Source organism: Channa argus, chromosome 20 (genome assembly GCF_033026475.1).
Source record: "Channa argus isolate prfri chromosome 20, Channa argus male v1.0, whole genome shotgun sequence".
Classification (NCBI taxonomy): domain Eukaryota; kingdom Metazoa; phylum Chordata; class Actinopteri; order Anabantiformes; family Channidae; genus Channa; species Channa argus.
This window is the reverse complement of record NC_090216.1, coordinates 7,745,702-7,767,667: the sequence shown is the minus strand read 5'-3', so window position 1 is coordinate 7,767,667 and position 21,966 is coordinate 7,745,702. Positions and strand designations below refer to the sequence as shown.

Here is a 21,966-nt window from a genome sequence, read left to right as displayed (position 1 = left end):
GAAGATATTGCTAAGGATACCGTTTGCAATAACATGTAATTTGAAAAAGAAAAGAGTCAGGAGGACTGGGCCAATGTTAGCTGATTGGGGCCGCGAGAGGTAGCTAGTCAGTCCCATGGCTGACACATAAATAAATATACTACATATAATAATATGATATAATCTATATAAATTTCACACCCATGGACAATTTAGCATCAGCTAAACTGCAAGCATTTAAGCAGGCAGTAGAATTAGAACAAGATGTTGACATATTCTTTGAAAACACTGAGTTTATTACATTTATCAATGGAGCAGCTAAAAATAGGGATTCTCTGGTTTGCTATACAAGGTTCTGTCCTCAGTTTTAAACTCATACCGACCGCCCTGCAAGAGGGGGCGCTACTTTAACAAAGTGGAAGCTGAGCACCACAATTCGAAGCACGAAGAAGATTGCGCGTTTCCAAGGAGACAGTTGACACTGCCGAGAGCTGAAGTTAGTGCAAAGAGGTCGGGAGAGCAATTTTAATGTAATAATACGATATAACATAATATTTCTATTTACATATCCTGCTAATTGGTTCGCTCGGTCGTTGGTTTTGTGTTGGATGTTGTTGGATGTATCCTCGAAAATGACAGCGCTTTAACCTGTGCTAACAGGCTAATGCTAGCTATTAGCCAACCAACGTACTTCTATGGCGGTTTAGAGTGAAATTGTAGTTAATAGTAGTTGAGTGCTTTCGCCGTCAGATTGTGGACGACTGTGATGTCACTAGTTTTTTCGTTGGCTTGCGAATAGCGATTAATGCAAATCCGAGGAGCTTTGTAAAGTGTAGACTTTTTGCTGACTTAACTAAAAATGGTCCGATGTAATGAACGATTCTTTCAAGTTCTTTTTTCTTAAAGGTAGCGTTCATGTTTTCCACCTCCCTCGTGTGTCAAAAATAAGATAATAAGCTGAAAATGGACTATTACTGCCGTGTTCCTTGACTTCTTCTTTTTGTTTCAGGCAAATATTGTCAAGATGTCATTTCTATTAGACTGGATCTACAGGGGGTTTAGTAGTGTTTTACAGTTTTTAGGTAAGTACTGCCTGCACTTTTCCGATTTTCTATTTAGGAGAAGCAGCAGTTCTATCCGCACTTTATCAGTTGTAATAGGTATAATAAAAAATCTAATGAAGTAAAACACACTTTACTGATTTATCGTACATGTAAATCAGACTTCAAAGTAATGTGCATTATAATTAAAGCTGTGGAATAAAATACAGCTTATTTGTTTGGCCATAAAGTGTTGTTAACCTAAGACTCACAAATTGCACAATTGCCAGCTTTTCAGAAAATAATCCAAGGACATTATTTAAGTGAATGTTATTGTGTTGTGAAATATTTCTTCCAGGTTTGTACAAAAAATCTGGGAAGCTAGTTTTCCTAGGTTTGGACAATGCTGGCAAAACAACCCTCCTCCATATGTTGAAGGATGATCGACTTGGCCAACATGTCCCCACACTACATCCAAGTAAGGAGCGATACAAGTGTGTCATCCTAGGGTGATGTGATTGTAGGTTTTTTTTTTTTAACTTTTCCCAAAATATTGTTTGTTCAGCATATTAATGCATGGGTTGTATTATTTTGCTCACTTTGGAAAATATAGTACATAGAGTATCAACATCATCCTTCTGTTAGTCATGAGAGAAAAATAGAATTGACATGCAAACAATTACAAAACAATTACAAATCAGTATCATAATACAGTTAAGTTCCGTGCTTAGAAACAGCTGTTTCTCACGATTCAAGGCATTTGGATTTTGAACAATTTTGCTTGTTGTTTGTTTAACCTTATGCCAGTTTTTGGCAATTTGACACTTAATACTAGAAAATCCATTTACGTTTGTGTGCAATAAAAAAAAAATTAATCAGTGCAAAAACCTGTGAAACTGAATGGGGCTCATTGTGCAGTGAATAAATAAAAAATATATTTTGCTTCACACTTATATTCATATGATAATGTATCATAGCCAAGATTCTTATATGATGTATCACATAATCACTTTTTGGACTGTATTACAAGCACTATTGGCAAAATCATGACATTATTGTGTCTTGAATTACCCTATAATTACCAGCCCTTTTCTTACTATGCAGATCATAAGCATAACAAATAATTTTTATTGCCTTTCTCACAAAGCTTCAGAGGAGCTGACAATAGGTGACATGACATTTACTACATTTGATCTGGGAGGACACGTACAAGGTAAGAACGTTTGTTGATGACGTCTCCTGTACTTCCCAGCTAAAGTTTGCTGAAAAAATTCTGTATATTCTCAGTATATAAACTCTAGATTGCGTCAGTGCCACCTCAACTTTACAAGGATGTGTTGACTATTATCAGGCCACAGTGAAATTTATTGTCTTGTTATTCATTCAGTCATTATTTTTGTTCCGTGGTAAAACTTGCATCTAACTAGATCTCAAATACAGTTGTCATCGTCAGTTTAAATGCAGAAAATTACTCGCCCATCCTTTATCTGACTTCACTATTGAAAAATCTCTACTGTCTTTAGAAACATGAATGAGAAATCAGAAGCCTGCCCAAAAAGTCATAGTTGTAAAAGCTGCCACATGGTGTCTCTGTAACCCCTCCAGCAATGAAGTTATTTCATTTTTTTTTTATAAATTGCACATCAGCTCTGAAGGAGCTAACGAGCTTAACACGTTAAGAACATTTGCAAGGAAATTTAAACCTAACTTATGCCAGTTTATAGGTGTTGTAATTGCAGCTAAATATGTACAGGAAACAAGAAAAAAGTAATCCGCTAGAGTATGACATGCATAGTTAAATTGCTTATGAAAGAAATATCACAATACTCATATTTGCCATTTAGAGTCAAATGAAAATTCAACTATCCACTCACACAGGTATTTTGACTTGCTGGCTGATTAGAGCTATTCTCAAGTCAGTGTGGGCTTGTACATCCTGTGCTTCACTGACCGTTCGCTCACACTCCTCATAGCTTTGTTGATGAAGCAGGACAATTTAGGCTCTTTTTATTCTAAGATCATCAAAGAACTCACGGGATAAGCCAGTAGGATGAAAGAAAAAAAAAAGTATTTATGTTATGTTTATAGACAAATACAGAAAACTAAAGCAAATAATCACCAGAACTGCTGTATTACAGACTGAAAGGGTTTTTCACTATCAAGGCTGCATTGAAAGGCTGTATTAAACAAGCCATTTACTAGTAATTGTCTGTTTGTTGATATAGCTCGAAGAGTTTGGAAGAACTACCTGCCAGCTGTGAATGGAGTTGTCTTTCTTGTAGACTGTTCAGATCATGAAAGACTCACAGAATCCAAAACAGAGCTTGATGTAAGATTATCCTGCATTGTTATAGTGTGTTTCCAACATGCAGTACTCACTGTTGTCTTTAAACCTGACACTACAGATGGTGACTGTGCTCATCTGGTATTTGTAGGCTCTTCTAGCAGATGAGACTATAGTCCAAGTACCAGTGTTAGTACTGGGAAATAAAATTGACCGCCCCGAGGCCATCAGTGAAGTAGGACTGAGAGGAGCTCTTGCTCTTGATGGTCACCTAACTGGAAAGGTAAGCTTTGCTTTTTGACAGAAATAACATATGAGTACTGTGTGTGTGTGTGTGTGTGTGTGTGTGTGTGTGCGTGGTCCTTGTGCCTGATGACAGTTGTCCTCATGTCTTCCTTATTGTCATTGACAGGGGAATGTTTCTCTGAAGGAACTGAATGTCAGACCACTGGAGATTTTCATGTGCAGTGTGTTGAAAAAACAAGGCTATGGGGAAGGTTTTCGGTGGTTATCACAGTACTTTGAGTGATGGGGGGCTGAAGAATTACCAGAAGGATTTTTTTTTTTTTTACACTTTTTCTTGAGTCATGGCAAAGGTTTATAATTATATAATATTATACAAAACATTGTAAGATCACATACTTTTTTGAAAATTAATGGTGTTTAGTAAGGATTTAAAGGTTTCTGTGCAAACTTTTAAATGGGGTTCATGGTGAATTAGGTTACATCGTACCTCGTGAGCAGCCATACATTATGCAAGAATGTTGTTGGATACATCAATGTTGAATTATTTATTAGTAGACCAGTTTCCTGAGTGATGAAAAATGAAGGACTTGATGGTGGTGATTGTGGCATTAGAGAAGATTAATTTGAGCAAAAATAATCTGATGGTTTGTGGCTACCAACTAAAGGTGTCGTGTATGCTACTTAGGAATTAAGCAGATGTCAACAAAAGATAAACCAAAATAATATCAAAGAAGCTAAAAACGAGAAAACACAGCACATCCCACAAATTAAAAGCAAAGACGGAGTGATCTAAGTCGAACTGAATAGCACTTTCAGTGTCTTGATGGAAAATGGTTATTTTTCTTCAAGGATTACATCACACCCTTCACCACCACACTGCATGCGTTGAATGCAGCTATTACAAAGTGTGTTAGTTGCAATAAAAATGTATTTATTAGCTTTGAATTAGTTATGTTTTTACAGAAAGAACTTTTAAGTATGATGATTCATACATAATCATCACAAAAATAAATAAATATGAGCTTCAGTGGCTGTCATAGCTTTATTAAATAATGAAAGCAGCAAGAATGAGTTTCCCTTTAAATGTTAGGAAGGAAGGAATTAACATTGTTATTATCTAGTACTGCATGAAATACACTTTTTAAAAAATATGTACATTTTATAATATTTTAAATTGGAGTGATTCATTTAGTTGTATTGGTTTGATTTAAAACCTGAGCATTATATCAAGCACGGTCTGTAAATTGATATCAACCTTAATGTGGATATGTAAATATCTTTTGTTTTTTGAGCCCATGTGTGTGAACATGCATCTTACTATGACTTTAGTAAACATTAGTGTCCTCATTATGAGAAGTTCGAAAGCTTACTTTTTCGTGAATACAGTGGGGTAGCCTTCAGGAAATTCAGTTCGTTAATGTATTCAAGGAGATTTGTGACCGAGATACATAATTATATTCATTATTGATCAAAGATTTTATAGAGAGTCTTGAGTGTTAACTGAATTATGTGAACAAAGTGCAGTGTTCTGCACAAGTTACTGACCTCTCCCTGTAAATAATGTATAATACAGATGTAAATGTTTGTACTCTGGCTGACACCATAAGTTATTTATAACTGGCTATAACTTGAATTTATATTTTAAGCATTTACAGTATTGGGGCAAATAGTTTCAACTTAAATGAATATCCACACATAATGATGAGTGGGTCGTTTGTCCATATGAGGACATGATGCAATAAAAACATATTTTATAGACTAAATGAAATATTTCTTGTTTTGTTTTATTTCTAGTTGCAATGTTTTTAACATGTACACATTCCCTATCAAGACAAGTGATATTTAATAGAATTCATTAAAAATTAACAACTGATGCTGTCTGATTGGTTAGAAAGCTGAGCCTTGCTCAAAATTGATTTCTTCCTCAGGCTGTTCTGTGCACTACAAAAAAAAGGTGCTGTCACTTAATGTGATACTGACATGTTTCCAATTACAGCTGAAGCCCACAGTAGGTCACAGATGCCTTTCGCAGCACCTCTTCACATTATGTTTGGAGACATATTGGAATATAGTTGCATATTATAGCTTTAATAATCAAAGGGTTTTTTCATCTTAACCATAGATCTTAAAAATCCATATGACATGAATTACATTTCTTACATCAGAGAGTGTTGCTGACTGGTTTCTAATATTATCAGATCTGAGTAAGAAGTTACCATGTTAATCTTTGCTGCTCTGCATCAGCTGCCAGTCACTTTTTGATTTGAACATTTTATTGCTAGTTTTAAATCCCCTAATTATTTCTGTGGTTTGTTAACACTGATCGAGATCCCTTGTTAAGTCTTTTTGCAACATGTTGATTTTCATTGTTGGTACTAAGATGTTTTTTTCTGCTATATTTTAATATTATTTTAAATATTATTATTATTAGTAGTTATATTTCCATTTTGGACAAAGTGAAATGGGTAAGTCTGAATGCTAACACTTGCTTACTTAGGTAATATTTTGAATTCTAGACTTTTACTTGACTGTAGAATTGCTAATCCTATTTAAGTAAACTTGTCCACATTAATTTATTACAAGATGTATCATCCATATGCCCTCTTTAGTTTTGTCTGTCACATTGTGGTCATTTAGTGTTATGTCACTTGGCCGCCAACCTGCTTTCATTTCTTCTAGCATGAGGTGGCAGCTGAGCACCAAAATATCTCAGCAAATATCCCATCTGTTCGTCAGCTTGTTTCTTTCAACCTCCTCCTGATTTTATTCCAACACGGCCTCCATGATTCTAGATGGTGATGAAATTGTTTTAGTTAATGCCTTGTTAAACCCAATCAGATGTAATAGTGGCTGTAACAGGCCTCAGCTGTAATAAGCTTTAGCAATCAGTTTCACACACCAGGTGGGCGATCAAAGAGCAGAAAGTTGTGACCTCCAAAATATTCATATTTACACATCCAGCTAATGTTTCACAACATTACAATATGTAAGATAAGGGTGGTGCAGTATTGAAAACAGGATTTAGTTATGATCCAAATCTGTTTTTAGCCCACAAGCTAAGTTTGAAAATATAGATTGGCAGAGGAGTGCAGTCTGTGATAGATATCTTCTCTGAGGACATTCATCTAGCTTTTATCTTATGAATTCATTTTCTTTCCCCACAGGTTCCTAAGCACATTGTTACTTTTTTTTATCTACAAAAATCATAGCAAAACTACACAGCAATAAACACAGCAGGAGATGGAGTGTAACAGTAAACCCAGTGTCATTTTTCCCCAGATGATCATTTTTATCACTGAAATATACTCTACAGACTAAAGTCAACATACAGCTTGGCTCCGGTGCCTTTATTAGTAAAGTGCTCAGCCTAGATGTACATTCTTATTTACTAACATGCAATACTAAAACAACCAAATGTCTGGTCTATCAATAGCATGAATGAAGATGGCAACAATATTCTGAAAAAAAAAAATACAATGTGAATTCAAGTATATACACACGCACACACACACACACACACAACGTCAAGTAATGCACACATTTTTATAAACACAAAATACAAATTTTCAAGTTGCAAACAAAAGAAAACAGTTGTGGCACATTCTTGGACATGATTTCAGAGTTAGCAGGGGAGGGTGGTTTCTACTGTATGTGCAGTTTGGACCATTAAAGTACATTCATCAGGTTTTCAGTACGTTGTCCAATTGGAAATATAGGTCCGTTGTGCGAGTAAGCTATTAAAAATTAAAAACAGCTATGTGCTGTGGCCCACCTTTATCATAAAGGTAGCCTGAAACCACGGTAACCTGAAATTGTGTACACTTGCATTACAGATCATTTACACTGGATATATGTACAGGAGCCGTTTGAAGAATACCTAACCACATTGCACTGAGCTGCTTCAAAAGAACAGTTTAATATTTTGAGACACCAACTAATTTGCATTCTTGCTGAGAGATAAATAATATGACTGATACTCTGGCTAAAATTTACAGAAACTGTTTTTGTGCACTTGAGTTCAGACTAATACGACAACATAAAATATAATAATAATCAATAATATATCATTGTTAAGGTTCATATGGCCACCCTGTTAGCAAACTGTTGATTATTTACACATCCAGCAGATATAGAACAACTTGATATGAATATATGTCTAATAGTCATTACATTTTGTTGAAGGACATAGCTGCTTAAAAGTGAGAGAATGGACAAACAGCAGGCATAGCTCTGTCCAAGATAACAAAATCTGCTTTCCAGCATCTCTGAAGAGCAATATTTCAACTTGTAACTGAGTTTATAACAGATAGCACTTCTCCACAATTAGAGAAGTTTTACTTCATGTTCAAAATAGTTTGATACTGTAGCTTTATAATGTTACGTATATCTTTTAACATTGTATTATATACTTTGTTTGTATTACTGTCTTTGCTTTTACAAGGTGTTAGACTATGTTAGGTGCAGTGACTTTCCTGGTTAGTGGCCACAAAACACTTCATATAAAAGACACATTAAGCAAAGGAAATATGTGTAATATTAATTATGAGATTTAGGGATTTTGGAAGGTTTTTGTATTAAGGTAAAACTTTGTTTTTACCTTTGGACAGAGCTGAGAACCTTATTCCAGTTTTTATGCTAAGCTAACTCTCAGCGAGAAAGCAAACAAGCATATTTTTCAAAATGTTGAACTTCTCCTTTAAATTCTGATCTCTAGTAAATCCAGTGGGACGACAGCTCTTCTACTCAAGCAACTGTTCACACAATACAAAATTACTGGTAATCTCTATATGCATAGATGGCGGTAAGACAAGATAGGAATTCTGATGGACTTTAGCTACCTATGGTGCAGTCGTCAGTGGGTCCTGCTCTTCAGGACGGCAAAACAAAAAGCCCTGTTGCTCAAAAACAGAGAAGATAATGAAGCAATTACACATATCTAAGACAGTAACTGGGCATTGTCTCATTGCTGGACCTGACCCCCACCACATTTCCCACCAGGATGACACAATCCCATGCCTCCCCAGTCCGATCCCAAAATCTTTTGCTGTGAGGAAAGAGCCATCCCTGTAGATTTTGCCAGCAGCTGCGACCCAGCTCACCACACACGGTCAGACAGTTCTACCAGATATATCCTCCGTCATCTGCCTCGCCCTCCTCCTCTTCTTCCTCCTCTACCTCATCCCCATTGTCCTCGGCCTCCTTCTCCTCTTCATCTTCCCATCCCACTCCACTCCCAAAATCTCCAGAATATCCCACCACTTCATCTGTAAAAATACCCACATTAAGAATTGTTACAGATTAGGGCTGACAGTTAATTGATGGTTTAGGCAGAAGCTATTTGAAAAATCTTTGTTTTTTGTAAATTCCGTGTCTTTGGATATATTTTAAAAGTGCTGTTATTGGCTTGGAGGTTTTTTTAGTTAGTGACATTTAACAGACTTAAAGATAAGTGATTAATCAAAACAATGACAAACACAGTTTGGCTCAGATGTAATTTAGATTTTATGCTCCAACACAGTTTTTAACATGCAGCTACTATTTAACACTCCCAAAAATCCTAGTAGGTGAAAAATAAAATGATATTGCATCATGTCATCCATTCAAACATTTTGGAACAATAAGCTGTTTGGAATATGCTAAAAACACAGATTTGTAGATAAAAATGTCTTTATATGAAGATGTCCTTGCTTTGTGCATTGTGAAAAATATCTGTTGGTCAGATGTGCCCCTCTTACCGCAGTCGGGGTTGCCATGGATTCTGGTGCCTGTCATCTCCTCACCATGCTGGTCGACACACCAACACTCCCCTCGGCTTTGGTCACACTGCACTTTCCTATAGTAGCCGTCCTCATCACAGCTGGGAATGTACGTCACTGCAAGGATGCACGCACACACACACCCAGTCAGGCCAAGTGAGCATGAGTTACCTATTTCTTTGACTTTGTTATTACATTTGTAATATTTTAAAATGTAAATTATTCAGCATCACTCTGTTCTGTCACATGTGGTAAACACTAAACATTTGTATTACCTCTATATTATTACCTTAATGTGGGTTTTAGTCTATGTTATAGTTTTTAATTAATTATGCCAACAATAAAATATAGAACATAACCTGATTACTCATATTTATGTGATCATATGCACAGGAATGTGGTTCACTCCGTGTTTAACAATTTCTGTACTGAGATACTGCAAGATATTTATTTGATAATATTTTATTATTTCTATTAGTGTTTTCTATAATATTTATACATGATGTAAATCTTTTGTGGCAGGTCTTTTTTTTCAGTATTTTGTGGCTCAGCAGGTCACCCACGCACAACACAGTGCCCTCAGTGGTTCAGCAAAACACAGTGAGGTGTTTTTGACAGTTGTTCCTAATGCAAACATCTGGATTTGTAGCCAGTATGAAACATTTCATTTCCTGACTCACTATACCTACTGTAAATTAAATCACCTTAATTTCAGGGTGTATATGATTGTGTATCATTACAGTTAAACATTACTCATATGTGATTTTTACAGGTGTATTTATTTCATACTATGAGCAAATGAACCACATGGTCTCAGAATAAGGAGCTGTGTAAACCCACATCGTACAGCTTGTAGTGTTCTCCCTGTATTAGTGTTCAGGTCAGTGTGACCACTGCTTTCTTTTTAACAATAGTAGGGGTGTTTTGGGAGGCAGAGACAGATTATTCAGTGTACACTGGGCATCTGAAATTACTTTCAAAATTATTCTGCTTCCTTTTTGGCACCCCACCAGCTGGTGGCGCCCTAGGCAGTCCCCGAGCTCGGGTACTCCTGCATCTAGTTGTTAAATATTCATACCCTCACAGACATAGCTGCCTCATGCTGATGCCTGATATGAGTGTAGCATAAACGAGAACGCCAGCACGCCTTAGTGAACCTGTGATAAGACCATCATTCAGGATGGAGAGGCAGCTTTTTGGCAGAGGATACTACGGAGACCGTGAAAGCTTCCCCTGTTTGTTTTACACGAGCATGCTTGTGCTGGCGGATGTGATTTTTATATAGTGACGTGTTGGCAAAGTGTGTTTCCTTATGCTGCGAGAGTAGCATGTAAAAATGTAGTGACAGCCTTGGTGACAGAGCTGCACTGTTTCAGCCTCCCTCAGGACTCTCCTGTCAAACCCAAAGCACAGATCCCTAACAAGCACCAGCCCTTCCTACCCCGCCCTTGTGAAAACACAAGCAATGAGACAAGTGGGCTTCAGGGACGGAAAACATATCTCTGAGTTTGGAGCAAAAGACTAGAAAACATGTGAAGTTTCTCAGTAAGCCAAGCAGGTGCGTTAACCTTGTTTCTTCCCAATCCCCTTTAATCTCCCATCCCATTACGGCCTAATCCCATCTGTGTGCTTGTGATCTCTTTAATGAGCCTCCTCCAGCTTTTCATTGGTTGCTCCAGGCACCTTGTTACATAAATTTACCGAGACACCTGGAGTGAGTGAATGTCAGCTAGGTGGTGCAGTTTATGGCTAACTATACAGCATGGAGTGTCTTTAAAAGGATCTGAGGTACAGTCGGGGGCCATTTCCTGTCCAAAAGAAATTTCCATGAAAGTGTGATGTTTAAAATCTTCGGTCAAATACTGAGCTTCACACTACTGTCACGGGAAATGTATTTACCCAGCTTCTTCTTGGCTGCCTCCTGCACCTGGATTCTCTCCAGCTCAGCGAGGCATGGCGGCTCTGTCAGAATCAAACAAGAAAAGTGATGACAGACAAAAGCCAAAACTGCTCTCTCCCAAACTTTATCTCCATCAATGCTTCTCATAATGCCACTTTTTGCTTATACTGACCGATTTAAAAAGTCTTATATTTCACAAAATTGATTGTCAAGAATTTGGATGAAAGAGCATATGGATGAAGTCTCACAATAACAAGGAGGTGAGCCGAACATAGACAGAAATAGAAACGTGACACCTATGGCAATAAATGGCGATACGTCTTCCGCAGTAGGGTAGATTTTCTCAGCCTGCACAAAACTTGATCAAATCTTAGGGTGTCTCAGCTTTGACTGTTAAATCAACAAAGGACAAAGCCTGTTGTCTGTAATAATTCCTATTCATCTAGCATGTTTCTAATCAGTATTATGATACCATTATTTCTTAAAGGCTTAGTATGTAGTATTTTTCACCAGCTTGTAATGAAAAATTGATTGGGAAGTCATTGTAATCAATTGGATGCAGGCTAAATGCCTAATCAATGAGATAATCAGAATGTAAATTAGGTCACTGCAGAGAAAATACCTATATGTTGATGCTACAAGACTTTAAAAATCAGCTTTCTAATGAATCACCACATAAGGTAATTTGACATAAATTCTAGGATCCCTTTTGGTTTTTTCAGTCTTCATGTGAACAAGCCATCTTTGAATTTTGCTCCTCACAAACAAGAGCTACCGTATATTCTCAGTAGATTTTCTTTGTCAAAATAAAAACAATGGCTCAAAATGGATTTGAAAGCATGTTATAAATATTGTTCCCCATTTTTAGGGAACCTGCAGTACTAAAATGTGGGAATGTTGTATGAACTTGCAAATGTGCATTCATGTGTACACTAAAGAAATGTGTTTGTTGCAGCTGTGAGCAGAGCCTTGTCAGTTTGTGTGGCTGTGAAAACACATGTAACCGGCAGTGAAATATGGTGTCAAGCTGAAGGAGGCGGCCTGTGGGGCTTAGGTAGCCCAGGGAACCCTAACTCAGGTAAAGACTGCTTTTTCTGCAGCCCGGCGGAGAGACATACCTCAGATTAGATCAAGAAGCATATGAAGAAGGGCTTTATGTTGGCCAGAAAGTGATTCGAGAAAACTGTCAAATGAATCGGACAAAAGAGGTCTTGTCGAGATTGTTCTCAGCGGGGAAGAAAAGTGCTAATCGTGCTGGGAATATTGCTGGATCTGAATAAGCAGTGCAACAGGAATGAATGAATAAATGGAAAACTCGAGCATAAGTTTGTACAAGCTGCCAAAGTCATAAAGAAGAGAAGCAAAACACAACCAGAATGTGCTGAGAGGATTTTTGATAAGGCTGCCAAATCCTGCTTTAAATAGCAGCCTGTAGGCTTTCAGACTCAGTTTAGGAATAGTTTGACATTTGAGGAAATCACCAATGCCACTCTCATATCTGTCTGATAAATGTGGAGAAAGGGTCAGGAGGCCAGTCACATGTCCATTGGCATGACTGTGTCCAAAAACCACAGTGACACCTCTAAAGGTCTCTCATTCACACAGCGTATTGAACGTGCTTAACTCAGAGGACTAAAGATTAAAAGTGCTATTGCTAACGTGCTATTGCTTAGCTTAAATGGTGTAGGTAGGTCTATTTGTGACTTTAGAGACAAAGTAGCTTCCAGTTTTAATGCTTATTGTCCCCGAGCTGCAGATTGATACTGAGTGCTATCATTTTCCCATCTAACTCTAAAAAGTAAAACGATTCCTTTAAAGGTACAGTTGTCTTCCTGATGTCAAGGTACACAAGGACTGTGGAATAACCAGCCACATTCCAACACCCACAGACCCCTGACAGTCTGGTGATTAGTTTCAACGCGGGCTTGTTGTGGGAGTCAGCTTTAGTGAGGAGGAGGGCGGAATAAAGTGACATCCCTAAATAGCCTCTGAAACCTTCATTTCCTTGTGATGTAACCCCTCTATTATTTTATTTCAGAGATTTGACTCACACTCCACACTGCTTCATCGGGGGAGAGCCATACACTCACTTTCTCTCCAGAAGCAGAGGCACCACTCCGCTGTAGAGACCATCCCGTCTTTGTAGCTGTCACAGGAGTTAAAGAAGGGTTGGATGCAGACCTCATACTTGTCCAGGTTAATAGCAGCCAGCTCAGCTTGGTCCAGATACAGGTCACTGTTGGTGTCCAGCTTCGAGAACATCCAGCCGATGGAGTCCTTGCAGCTGGCGACCAGGCTCTTGTCCAGTGCTGTTACAAATAATTATTGACATAGTGTTTTTCTGTTTACGCTACATTTCTCTGCATAGACAACTGAGTTTTAAGTTTGGAGGCAGCACAGGATAAAACTGCTCTGTGAGCTTCTAACCTGAAGCAGTGCCAGCTCCCAGCTTGCCAGAGTTATTGTGCTTTGCGTTTCCGTGAAGGAGTTGAAACCAGTCTCTCAGGCGGTCGCCCAGGTCTGCCAGGTCCTGGCCAGTGCAGCTTTCTGAGGCGGCAAAAAAAAGGGAATCCCAGCACTCAAAACCCTGGCAGATACTCACAGTCCCTGTCTGCTTCATATTGCTCTCTCTCATGTTTACAGCGAAAAGGAATGAAAGACACAGGTTTCCCTTAATGTAAAGCTGTTGACGTTTGGTGCTCATGCTGTGAATTGTAAGTGTATGATCTGCCAATCAAAGAAAACATTATTTGGCAATTAACTCTAGCACAGTAAAGTGCCGTTATCCAATACAAATCCACTTTCAGTTGGATAAGTCGGCTAAAGACTTATTCCAGGCTACAGATGAAGAACAGGAGTAACATTTAATCCTTTTGATCAATTAAAATTTCCACATACTCAAGAGCTGGGACAATCAATACTGTTTGGCTGCAATGATAGATGGTGTACACTCTAAATAATTAATTACTACATGATTGAAAGAGCAGTTAACCACATGGGGGATATTAGGCTAACAGTAATCTCTGAAATTGGTGACTATTGATTCCAAATGCTGAACATTCATGAGAAAATGAATGTCCTATCCTGCAAAGAGCAAACTGTGTGTGTGGCCACTACTGCATAATAACTTTGACTCATAAACATGAGGGTAGTGCTGCAAACAGAGAGGTGTGAATCCTAAAATTAAGATGCATGAGTATAAGAAGGTGAAGAAATAGCACTTGCCACGCTTGGAGTCAGTATTTGTGACCGTAACGGGAGCTGTGGCACAGGGGCAAAAGCCAGCGCACATGACGTTCAGGTCTTTGCCTGTGAGGCAGGCCTGCTGCTCCAGCTTACACTGTGAGGGAGAGAACAAGAGAGAGAGAGAGAGAGAGAGAGGCACAGATGCAGTTAAAATATTTATGGGGGTGACCGCAGGAAAATAGATTGCTCATTCAGATGAGACACTGCACTTAGAGAAAGGCAGCAAGAATGAGCTGTCATCTTCCGGCGTCTTCTCGTGCAAGGTCAAAATTAAAAATGATACATAAATCAATAAGGATCCTTGGTGTGGCCGGTGTACAGTGATGCTGCTCAAAACTACGTCAGTCATTAATCATACTGCCACTTTGAGCTGGTGCACTTGTCCTCCCGCGAGCGGTGATGAACTGCGTTGCCCTGCTGCGCCCACGTATATGTCAGCACAGCAGGAAACAGCACTTGACTGGACCCCACTCATTATGTAAAACGATGAGATGGCCACTTTCCATTTCTTTTCACGGTTATTATGGCGGCAGAAACCAGTAAGACAGCAAACGGGGGAAAAAAAAGCCTAAGTAAAGAGTAGAGTGCTTTCGAAGCGAGATGCTGAATATTTTCTTGTACCTCAGAGGCATAGTTGTGTCCATCAGTGCCACACACAGGTGAGGAGGCAGCCACAGGGCAAGGCTTGCAGCTGGTTTCCCGGGCTTCCAGCTGCCCGGACTGTTTGACTCTAGATATGAGAAGAAAATGTCAGTCAACCCAGTGTCCAAAAAACGCATTTTCTTATATCTGATAAGTGGAATTTTAGTATTGATGCTCAAAGCATTTAACAAGAGAGCATTCAGTAGTCATTACGGTATTAGCAGAGTTAGTGGACTCTCGTTTACATGTAACATGTAAAGTAAACCTCAGGGTGATGGGAATGAGTGCTACAGGTAATTGGTCATGACCCAAAATATTAATAAATTGTCCATAGTTATGAACATTTCATGAAAAAATAAACAGTCAACCTGCTGGTGGCACAAGACTAAAAATCAGGGGATCATTAAAGTCAGCAGGATTCATTTCTCTAGTGGTTGTTGGGATATTTCCATCATAGTGATGGATGGACTGACTGACACGGCCTTGCTGCTACCGTGGCTAAAAGCTCAAAAAGAAACAGCAATCCTGGTGGAAGGTAGATCCAATGAAACCAGGTGACTGGGATTTTTTCAGAGAAACAGCTGACAGATGTGAGTGTCATTGACTTCTCGAGTTCCATCGTTGCCTATATGTCATTGTTTTTAAATATAATGCAACTAAACGCTGTTTTAGAGAGGATGCTTTGCTGTTGAATCTTTTGATTTTCAATGTTTCTGTGCTATAAACACAAAGACATTCGATGTGCATGTGAGCCAGACCGGCTTCAAGTATTTTGTCTTTTGGGTGAAATGTCTCTTTAAGGACTAAAAGTTTGCAGAGGCAACAAACAAAGTGACAAATCTTCACTTACAAGATGTTTTTTTTTTTGTTTTATGAGAACTCATTTGTAAGAAATGTGACAGATCAGTGGAACAAAACAGGAGCTTTCTGATCATAATTAGCAGAAAGTCATAATCGGCCTGTTAATATTTGAATTCAGTGCTTTATGAAGTTTCTCTTTGCTTCCTTTGCTCTCATACATTGATTAACTTAATTTACAGTCAGTGCAAGCATTAGTCTATCTGCATTACGACTTCTGAGGCTGCTACTTAATGATGCTGGGGGGGTTTGGTGTGGCTGCATTTGTGCTTATTAGCCATTATTCCACAGACTGGCTCTCATCTCTGGAGTGACTCTGTAAATGAAGCACTTTATTGAAAAAGATAAATGCGTGTCGGAGCAAATAGTCTTTTCAGGTAGCAATAATTCACTCCATTAATTCTTTTCAGCAGGCTGCAACTCCTTATATTCAGTCAAAGAGGGATGAACGGGTGAGGGAAAAGATAAATGCTTTTCACTGAGGTTTGCTACAGAAAAGGCTTTTTGTGAAGGGAGGAGCACCGGAAATATTAACTAAAATGCGTGTAACATTAAATACCCAAAATGTTACATGTTATTTATGTGTTTTGTTCACTCCTTCACCTGACCCTCTGTAACGCCCCGCATTTTATCAGTATAGGAAGTTCTGTAATGTACAATTGTTCAAATGGCAGCTCAAGTACACAGAATACAACAGTGCAGTAACTTCTAACAAATTACAAGTTACATAAGACTAATGTGTAACTGAGGTTAATGATGGGTTATCTCCTTTTAAACCCACAATCATGGATTTTATTGCCACTAGGGGCTGCAGAAACACGGGGGTCCGGTGGCTCAATTGGTAGAGCATAGGGGTAGGGATGCAGCCGCGGGTTCGAATTCCACCCTACTGGGTGTGGTCCCACCAAGCCATCAAGGGCTACCTTGCTGCCAGTGCCGAGCCCGGATAAAACAGGAGGGTTGCGGCAGGAAGGGCGTAAGAACTCGTTTAAAATTGATGTGTTAACAATTAAATGGAAGATAGCAAAACAGCATCGTGTCACCAGGTAAAAAGCTTATTTTAACTGCAGTAGTTATATCTGTGTGATTTCTGTTCTGTAACTACGAAGACGAGCAGCAGCCCTTTTCTGATCGACTTTACATTACGAAGAAAAACATAATTCGATGACATGCTCTTTTTAGTCACGCCTGACTACTGAGTTCAGTGTAGTTTTAAGTAACTTGATTCCGTGGATTCATTATTAATTACGAATGAGCCATAGGAGTTCATAACACGTCATGCATTAGACTTTGATGAGTGAAGTATTTGTTAAGCATCAATTATTGATAAGGTATGTGCCACTGACATTAGGTGTAATGCATAACATCGTATTTCTGACTGGAGCATAGCTATTACAATAGTCATGTACAAGGATGGGCTATGGAAGCCAGTGGTGGCCATCACAATTTTAATTTTACAGCTACTATGGTAAATATGTAATTTGATGTAAAGTTTAATCACAAGTAAATAGTTAATGGTGAAAATAATCACTCTGCAAGATTTTACTTTGAAAATCATCCGTCTGAATTCACGTGGTGCGAAGTTAAGTTAAGTTAAGATCTTTAATTGTTCTTGCACAAATTACCTAATAAAAATACGATCTGGCCAATTTATTCTGATGCAATAGATTCAGTTGTGAAAATTTGAAGTGATATTTTGGTATTAAGCTGAAAATCGGTCACTTTTTAACCAATTAATTAGTCACTGCTCAGCATGACTGTCTAAAGCTTAAATTGCTTCACTTTTGTCATGACACCCTTTGGCCCTGTTGCTGAGTTTAATCAATAACTCTCCAACCAGACACAGAAAAGCTTTTAACTGACCCACAGTTACAGCTATTGAAACCAAACCCACAGTTCACACAGAAATCTTCGGAACACAACACAAATCTCCATCTACCTGTGCTCCACTTTCTTGCGATTAACACACATGGCCCTCTGGTAGCCCTGCGCGACGCAGACCTTATGGCGGCTGCACTTCACATTCTGGCACGGGTCCTTGGTTGTGTCCACATCTGCAAACACAAAGCAACAACACTGAAAATCACGAGGTGCCAATCAAATCCGAGGCCTGTAGCTTTGATTCTCTCTTTCTGTCACGTCCAGCAGAGAAACTCTAACAGGGAGCATTTGATAGCAAAAAGAAAAAGAAAGTAACTTCACGATCTAGACTGTATATTTACACCATTCAAATTAAGCTTCCCATTTACAGGTGTGTGCATGAAAAGTTATAAAATGTGTGATGAAAAATATCCCAGCAATGTGCACAAATGAGACCATTGATTTTATAGTCAGCACCGCTGAAAACACGGATGCGTGGCTGTCATTAGTGAGGCAGCCCACAGTCAACACACTTCCTGCCGTCTCCAGCGGCTGGCTCTGATTGCGAGAAAACCTGACAGCACTGATTGAGCATCTCTTTCTCTCGGCTTGTCACATCTCACTTCCCCCATGACAACTTATCACTTTCTTTACTCGTCTTCCTTTTTCTCTCCCTCACACAAGGACACACTCCATCTTTGTCTCCCACGTTCCCTTTCATCCTACCGCCTTCCCTCCCTTCAATGCATCTCTCTATATATCTTCAGAGAGTTGAACAATTCAATGCCAGCCTCTTTTCCACCGATAGACTGAGATGGAAATAGCACTGTGTCCTCCACCTTCCTCGGTCTGTGGTCAATGCCATCCCAAACTGGATGTCCCATCATCTCGGTCCATTTCGAGCTTTGCTGGAGAGGCCTCGGAAAACTCACAGGCTCCGATAAATTTCAGACTGAGTGGCGGTCGGAGAGATAGAATTTTAAGCTGTGAGATCCTGAGTCAGCTTTGAGCAGCTGCTTTGTAGTCAGCGCGGTCAAAAGACGAGGTGGCTGCCAGCCAGATCTATGCAAACGCAGAGGCTAGGTGATACTTTGATGCTACATGAGGGAGGTGTGAGGGAACAGCTGATTTGTGCCTGTGGACTTTTTATTCTATAAATCCAGATATTAGTAACTGGCGACTGGAGTTCATAAAAAGCTGAAGTCCCAAGTTCCACTGTCACTTGTTCCCCAGAACCATTTATTACAGACCAATGAGACATGTAGGAGAGCATGAATCTTTTAGCCTCATTTAAAGAAAGCTTAGAGACATTCTACAAACTGTTCAACTTCATTGCTAATTTTGTGCTATGATGTTCTAGCTAATCATCCATACAGTATAAGCACTTACAAATATGCAAACACATTGATGTTTTACTATAGTACTTTATCACTTTTATCATTACTTTAAACAGGTCACGGCACTTTGTACTAAATCGGCCTTTTGACAGATTTCAAACTTTCTGATCCACCACTTTTGACATTATTAAGAGTTGGGTGGAATTAGGTTGGTTCAGTCTTTATCTCAGAAATACTAATTTTCTACTCTGATACATCACAATGTACGGTACTGTATGTCCCCTCTCCCAGTGTTACTCTGTCAGGAACAGGACTTATCAATTTATAAATAAATCGCTCAAAACTGTGAAGAAGTCTGACCAAAAATCCACACTTCCATTTTTATCTGAGCTCTGAAGCTCTTTACTGTTTCCAGACACTGCTTGTGACACTGCCTGTGCCGTGGATTTAAAGTCATCTCACAGAGGCAGAAGTAGAAGTGCAGCTACTGTGTAAATAATAGATTTAAACATTTTATCATTCAGGGCAGACAGAAAACATCTGCAGGATCACCAAATACATTTGAAAATACAACCTGCAGTTTGGTATAAAGTCATTTTTAGGATCATTTAATTTAAATGATCCTAAACGTTTTACTTTGATCCAAGGAACAACTGCACATTTGTTTTTAATACCGGAACTGCTTGAAGAGTAATTCAATCAGTAATTTGGAGGCAAGACAAACACAGGCTGGTCTCAAACCCTCTGAGTAGAAAGAGTCTCTGGACCTATGAGTCCACTCCACTGAGTGGAGAAAACATTGTGTCACCACAGGTAGTAAGGACAAGTAGGATCATTCTATATTTTGTCCTTTCGGCTTATCCCGTGAGTTCAGGGTCGCCACAGCGGATCGTTGTCCGCATGTTGATTTAGCACAGTTTTTTTACACCGGATGCCCTTCCTGATGGAACCCTCCTCAGTTTCTACCAGGCTTGGACCAGCACTGGACAGCTGGGGATGGGAATGGGCTGTGTCTTGCACAGGGACACTTAGACACATAGCCGGGACCGGGGATCGAACCACTGCCTGCAAACGACTGCCTTTACCAACTGAGCTACAGCCTCCCCCACAAGCAGGATCTTTTAACCGTGTGCAATTACTCTTAGCACATTGTTCTAACATTTTCTGTTCAATTTCTGCACATAATATGTTTATTACATACATGTATTACTTTTTATTACTTTTATTTGGAGGAACATATATTTTGATGCATATCTGGATAAAGGAGCTGATTAAAATTTTTAAAACACGTCTTCTGTTCAATCTTGGCTGAGTTCTCTCCAGTTGCACTAAGGTTTTGGTACATATTTGTTTGTGCAAAAAGAGTACGGAGAGTATCTGTAATTTTAATTCGATAGTTCACATAAATGTGTGTATAGGAGTTTTTCTCAGTCTGAATATGTTTTGTATTTCATCATGTATGAGCACAGTTAGTTACATCAATAAATGATCTCTTTTTACTGCTAAGAACTCGAGCAATTCGTGTCAGAAAATGAGGTGGTTTACACTAAAATATCTTGGTCATGATCCAGCAAGCCCACACTTTTTAGATGTTTGACCTTAAGGACATGTTGGTCCAACAGTAGCTCCACACAAATGTTAAACTACCATAGAAGAACTAAAGAATCCAGACTCATATCATCACCATTGTATTTCTTAGTTATCAACGTACGAAGAATAGGGCCAAGGAGTACAGCTTCAAAATCAACAGATAGTTAGAAAGAAAGGAAATTGCTATCAGTGATTACATCTAAATACGTCTGCTCAGCCAGGAAGAAGCTCATAAAAAAACCCAGTGGTGGGATTTTAGAAGAGAAGCTCAAAGACAGGCTGGATACCTGGATTCTGGCAGCGCTGAGATCTCATAAACTTGAAGAAGTTGTTCCCTGTAAATGATTTTGTGACCACTTGACTTTTATTAAACTCATCTGTTCTGACAGCCATTCTGCTCTGTCATGATTTAACCCCGGTGGCTGAGCCATATCCAGCCCCTGTAGCTGACGGTACATTTGTCTGTTGCTTCACTTTTGATTTAAGACTTAAAACCTCCCCAAAATCATCCCAATCTGTCACCATACAAATCATTTTGACTGTTCCCTGACAATAAAGGCATAGAGTCATATCATATTTCCCGTACGCCTCAATGGATCACATCAGTTCTCTTTAGAGAAATTCATCACACAGGTTTTCCTCAGGCTGTCGTCTGGTTTATGTTACTGAGACTGTCACTTTACATTTTGTGGCAGGTTGCTATCAGGGCATGAGGTTTAACATTTCATTTCATTAACACAGGTTCGAGTCATGGATCATAAACTTTCATAAAAGGAAGGACACCAAACTATTTCTTTCTTTTTTTTCTTTTAGCGGTGCAGTATACTGCAACATATTCCCACTCTTATGTGTGGCATTTTATTATTTTTGGCCAGTGAATAGTTGCTGTACCTGCCATCCACTCACAGAAAAAACATAGCTATAAACTCAATGTGGATTGCACCAACTGAATTTATAACAAGGAATCAAATCAATAGAATATTTAAAATTTGTATTTGAATTCAGATCTGCATTGAAACCCACACAGTGTCAGATAATTATATATGATTAATAGATTGGATGGATTCATTTTTGAATACCTATGTCTGGGTTTGTTTGTTTTTTACTTAAACAGCTGTAAATAAAACATATCAAGCATATGATCAGCTGATTAATATGGGAAATGTGTTCCCAAATCCAGCAGAAACAGAGCTAGAGGCAGTAGCTCATATTTCTAGCCACTTGGTGA

At 38.8% G+C, this 21,966-nt stretch overlaps 2 protein-coding genes across 5 annotated transcripts in view; one reads left to right on the top strand and one right to left on the bottom strand.

Annotated features, from left to right (window-relative positions):
* The first annotated feature begins 403 nt into the window (after positions 1-403).
* On the top strand, positions 404-5,303 carry sar1aa (secretion associated, Ras related GTPase 1Aa). Of its 3 annotated transcripts, none has more exons than XM_067487475.1 (7): positions 404-489; positions 989-1,061; positions 1,378-1,497; positions 2,167-2,232; positions 3,245-3,348; positions 3,455-3,586; positions 3,716-5,303. In XM_067487475.1, exons 2-7 carry the CDS (start codon positions 1,004-1,006, stop codon positions 3,830-3,832), a joined length of 597 nt encoding a protein of 198 aa, XP_067343576.1. In that variant the 5' UTR covers positions 404-489; positions 989-1,003; the 3' UTR covers positions 3,833-5,303. The 3 variants fall into 3 exon arrangements, with proteins under 3 accessions (XP_067343576.1, XP_067343578.1, XP_067343577.1); XM_067487477.1 differs by having other exon boundaries at positions 436-509; XM_067487476.1 differs by lacking the exon at positions 404-489 and adding an exon at positions 531-885.
* Positions 5,304-6,869: 1,566 nt separating this feature from the next.
* The window catches only part of ascc1 (activating signal cointegrator 1 complex subunit 1), a 53,608-nt gene continuing 38,511 nt past the window's right edge, over positions 6,870-21,966 (bottom strand). The window contains exons 5-12 of one of the 2 annotated variants that reach the window (XM_067487471.1): positions 17,891-18,005; positions 15,073-15,181; positions 14,427-14,545; positions 13,633-13,748; positions 13,296-13,514; positions 11,205-11,267; positions 9,285-9,422; positions 6,870-8,813 (exon numbers count right to left, since the gene is read on the bottom strand). In XM_067487471.1, coding sequence (XP_067343572.1) covers positions 8,668-8,813; positions 9,285-9,422; positions 11,205-11,267; positions 13,296-13,514; positions 13,633-13,748; positions 14,427-14,545; positions 15,073-15,181; positions 17,891-18,005 — 1,025 coding nt within the window. In that variant the 3' untranslated portion in view covers positions 6,870-8,667. The remainder of the gene's footprint in view (positions 8,814-9,284; positions 9,423-11,204; positions 11,268-13,295; positions 13,515-13,632; positions 13,749-14,426; positions 14,546-15,072; positions 15,182-17,890; positions 18,006-21,966) is intronic. The other variant, XM_067487472.1, reaches the window with a different exon arrangement.

Bases quoted from the DNA above. Each gene is read 5' to 3' on its own strand.
- sar1aa (XM_067487475.1), top strand. From the start codon at position 1,004: ATGTCATTTCTATTAGACTGGATCTACAGGGGGTTTAGTAGTGTTTTA. The intron at 2,233-3,244 runs GTAAGAACGTTT...TTGTTGATATAG, and splicing joins TCTGGGAGGACACGTACAAG to CTCGAAGAGTTTGGAAGAAC. The intron at 3,587-3,715 runs GTAAGCTTTGCT...TGTCATTGACAG, and splicing joins ATGGTCACCTAACTGGAAAG to GGGAATGTTTCTCTGAAGGA.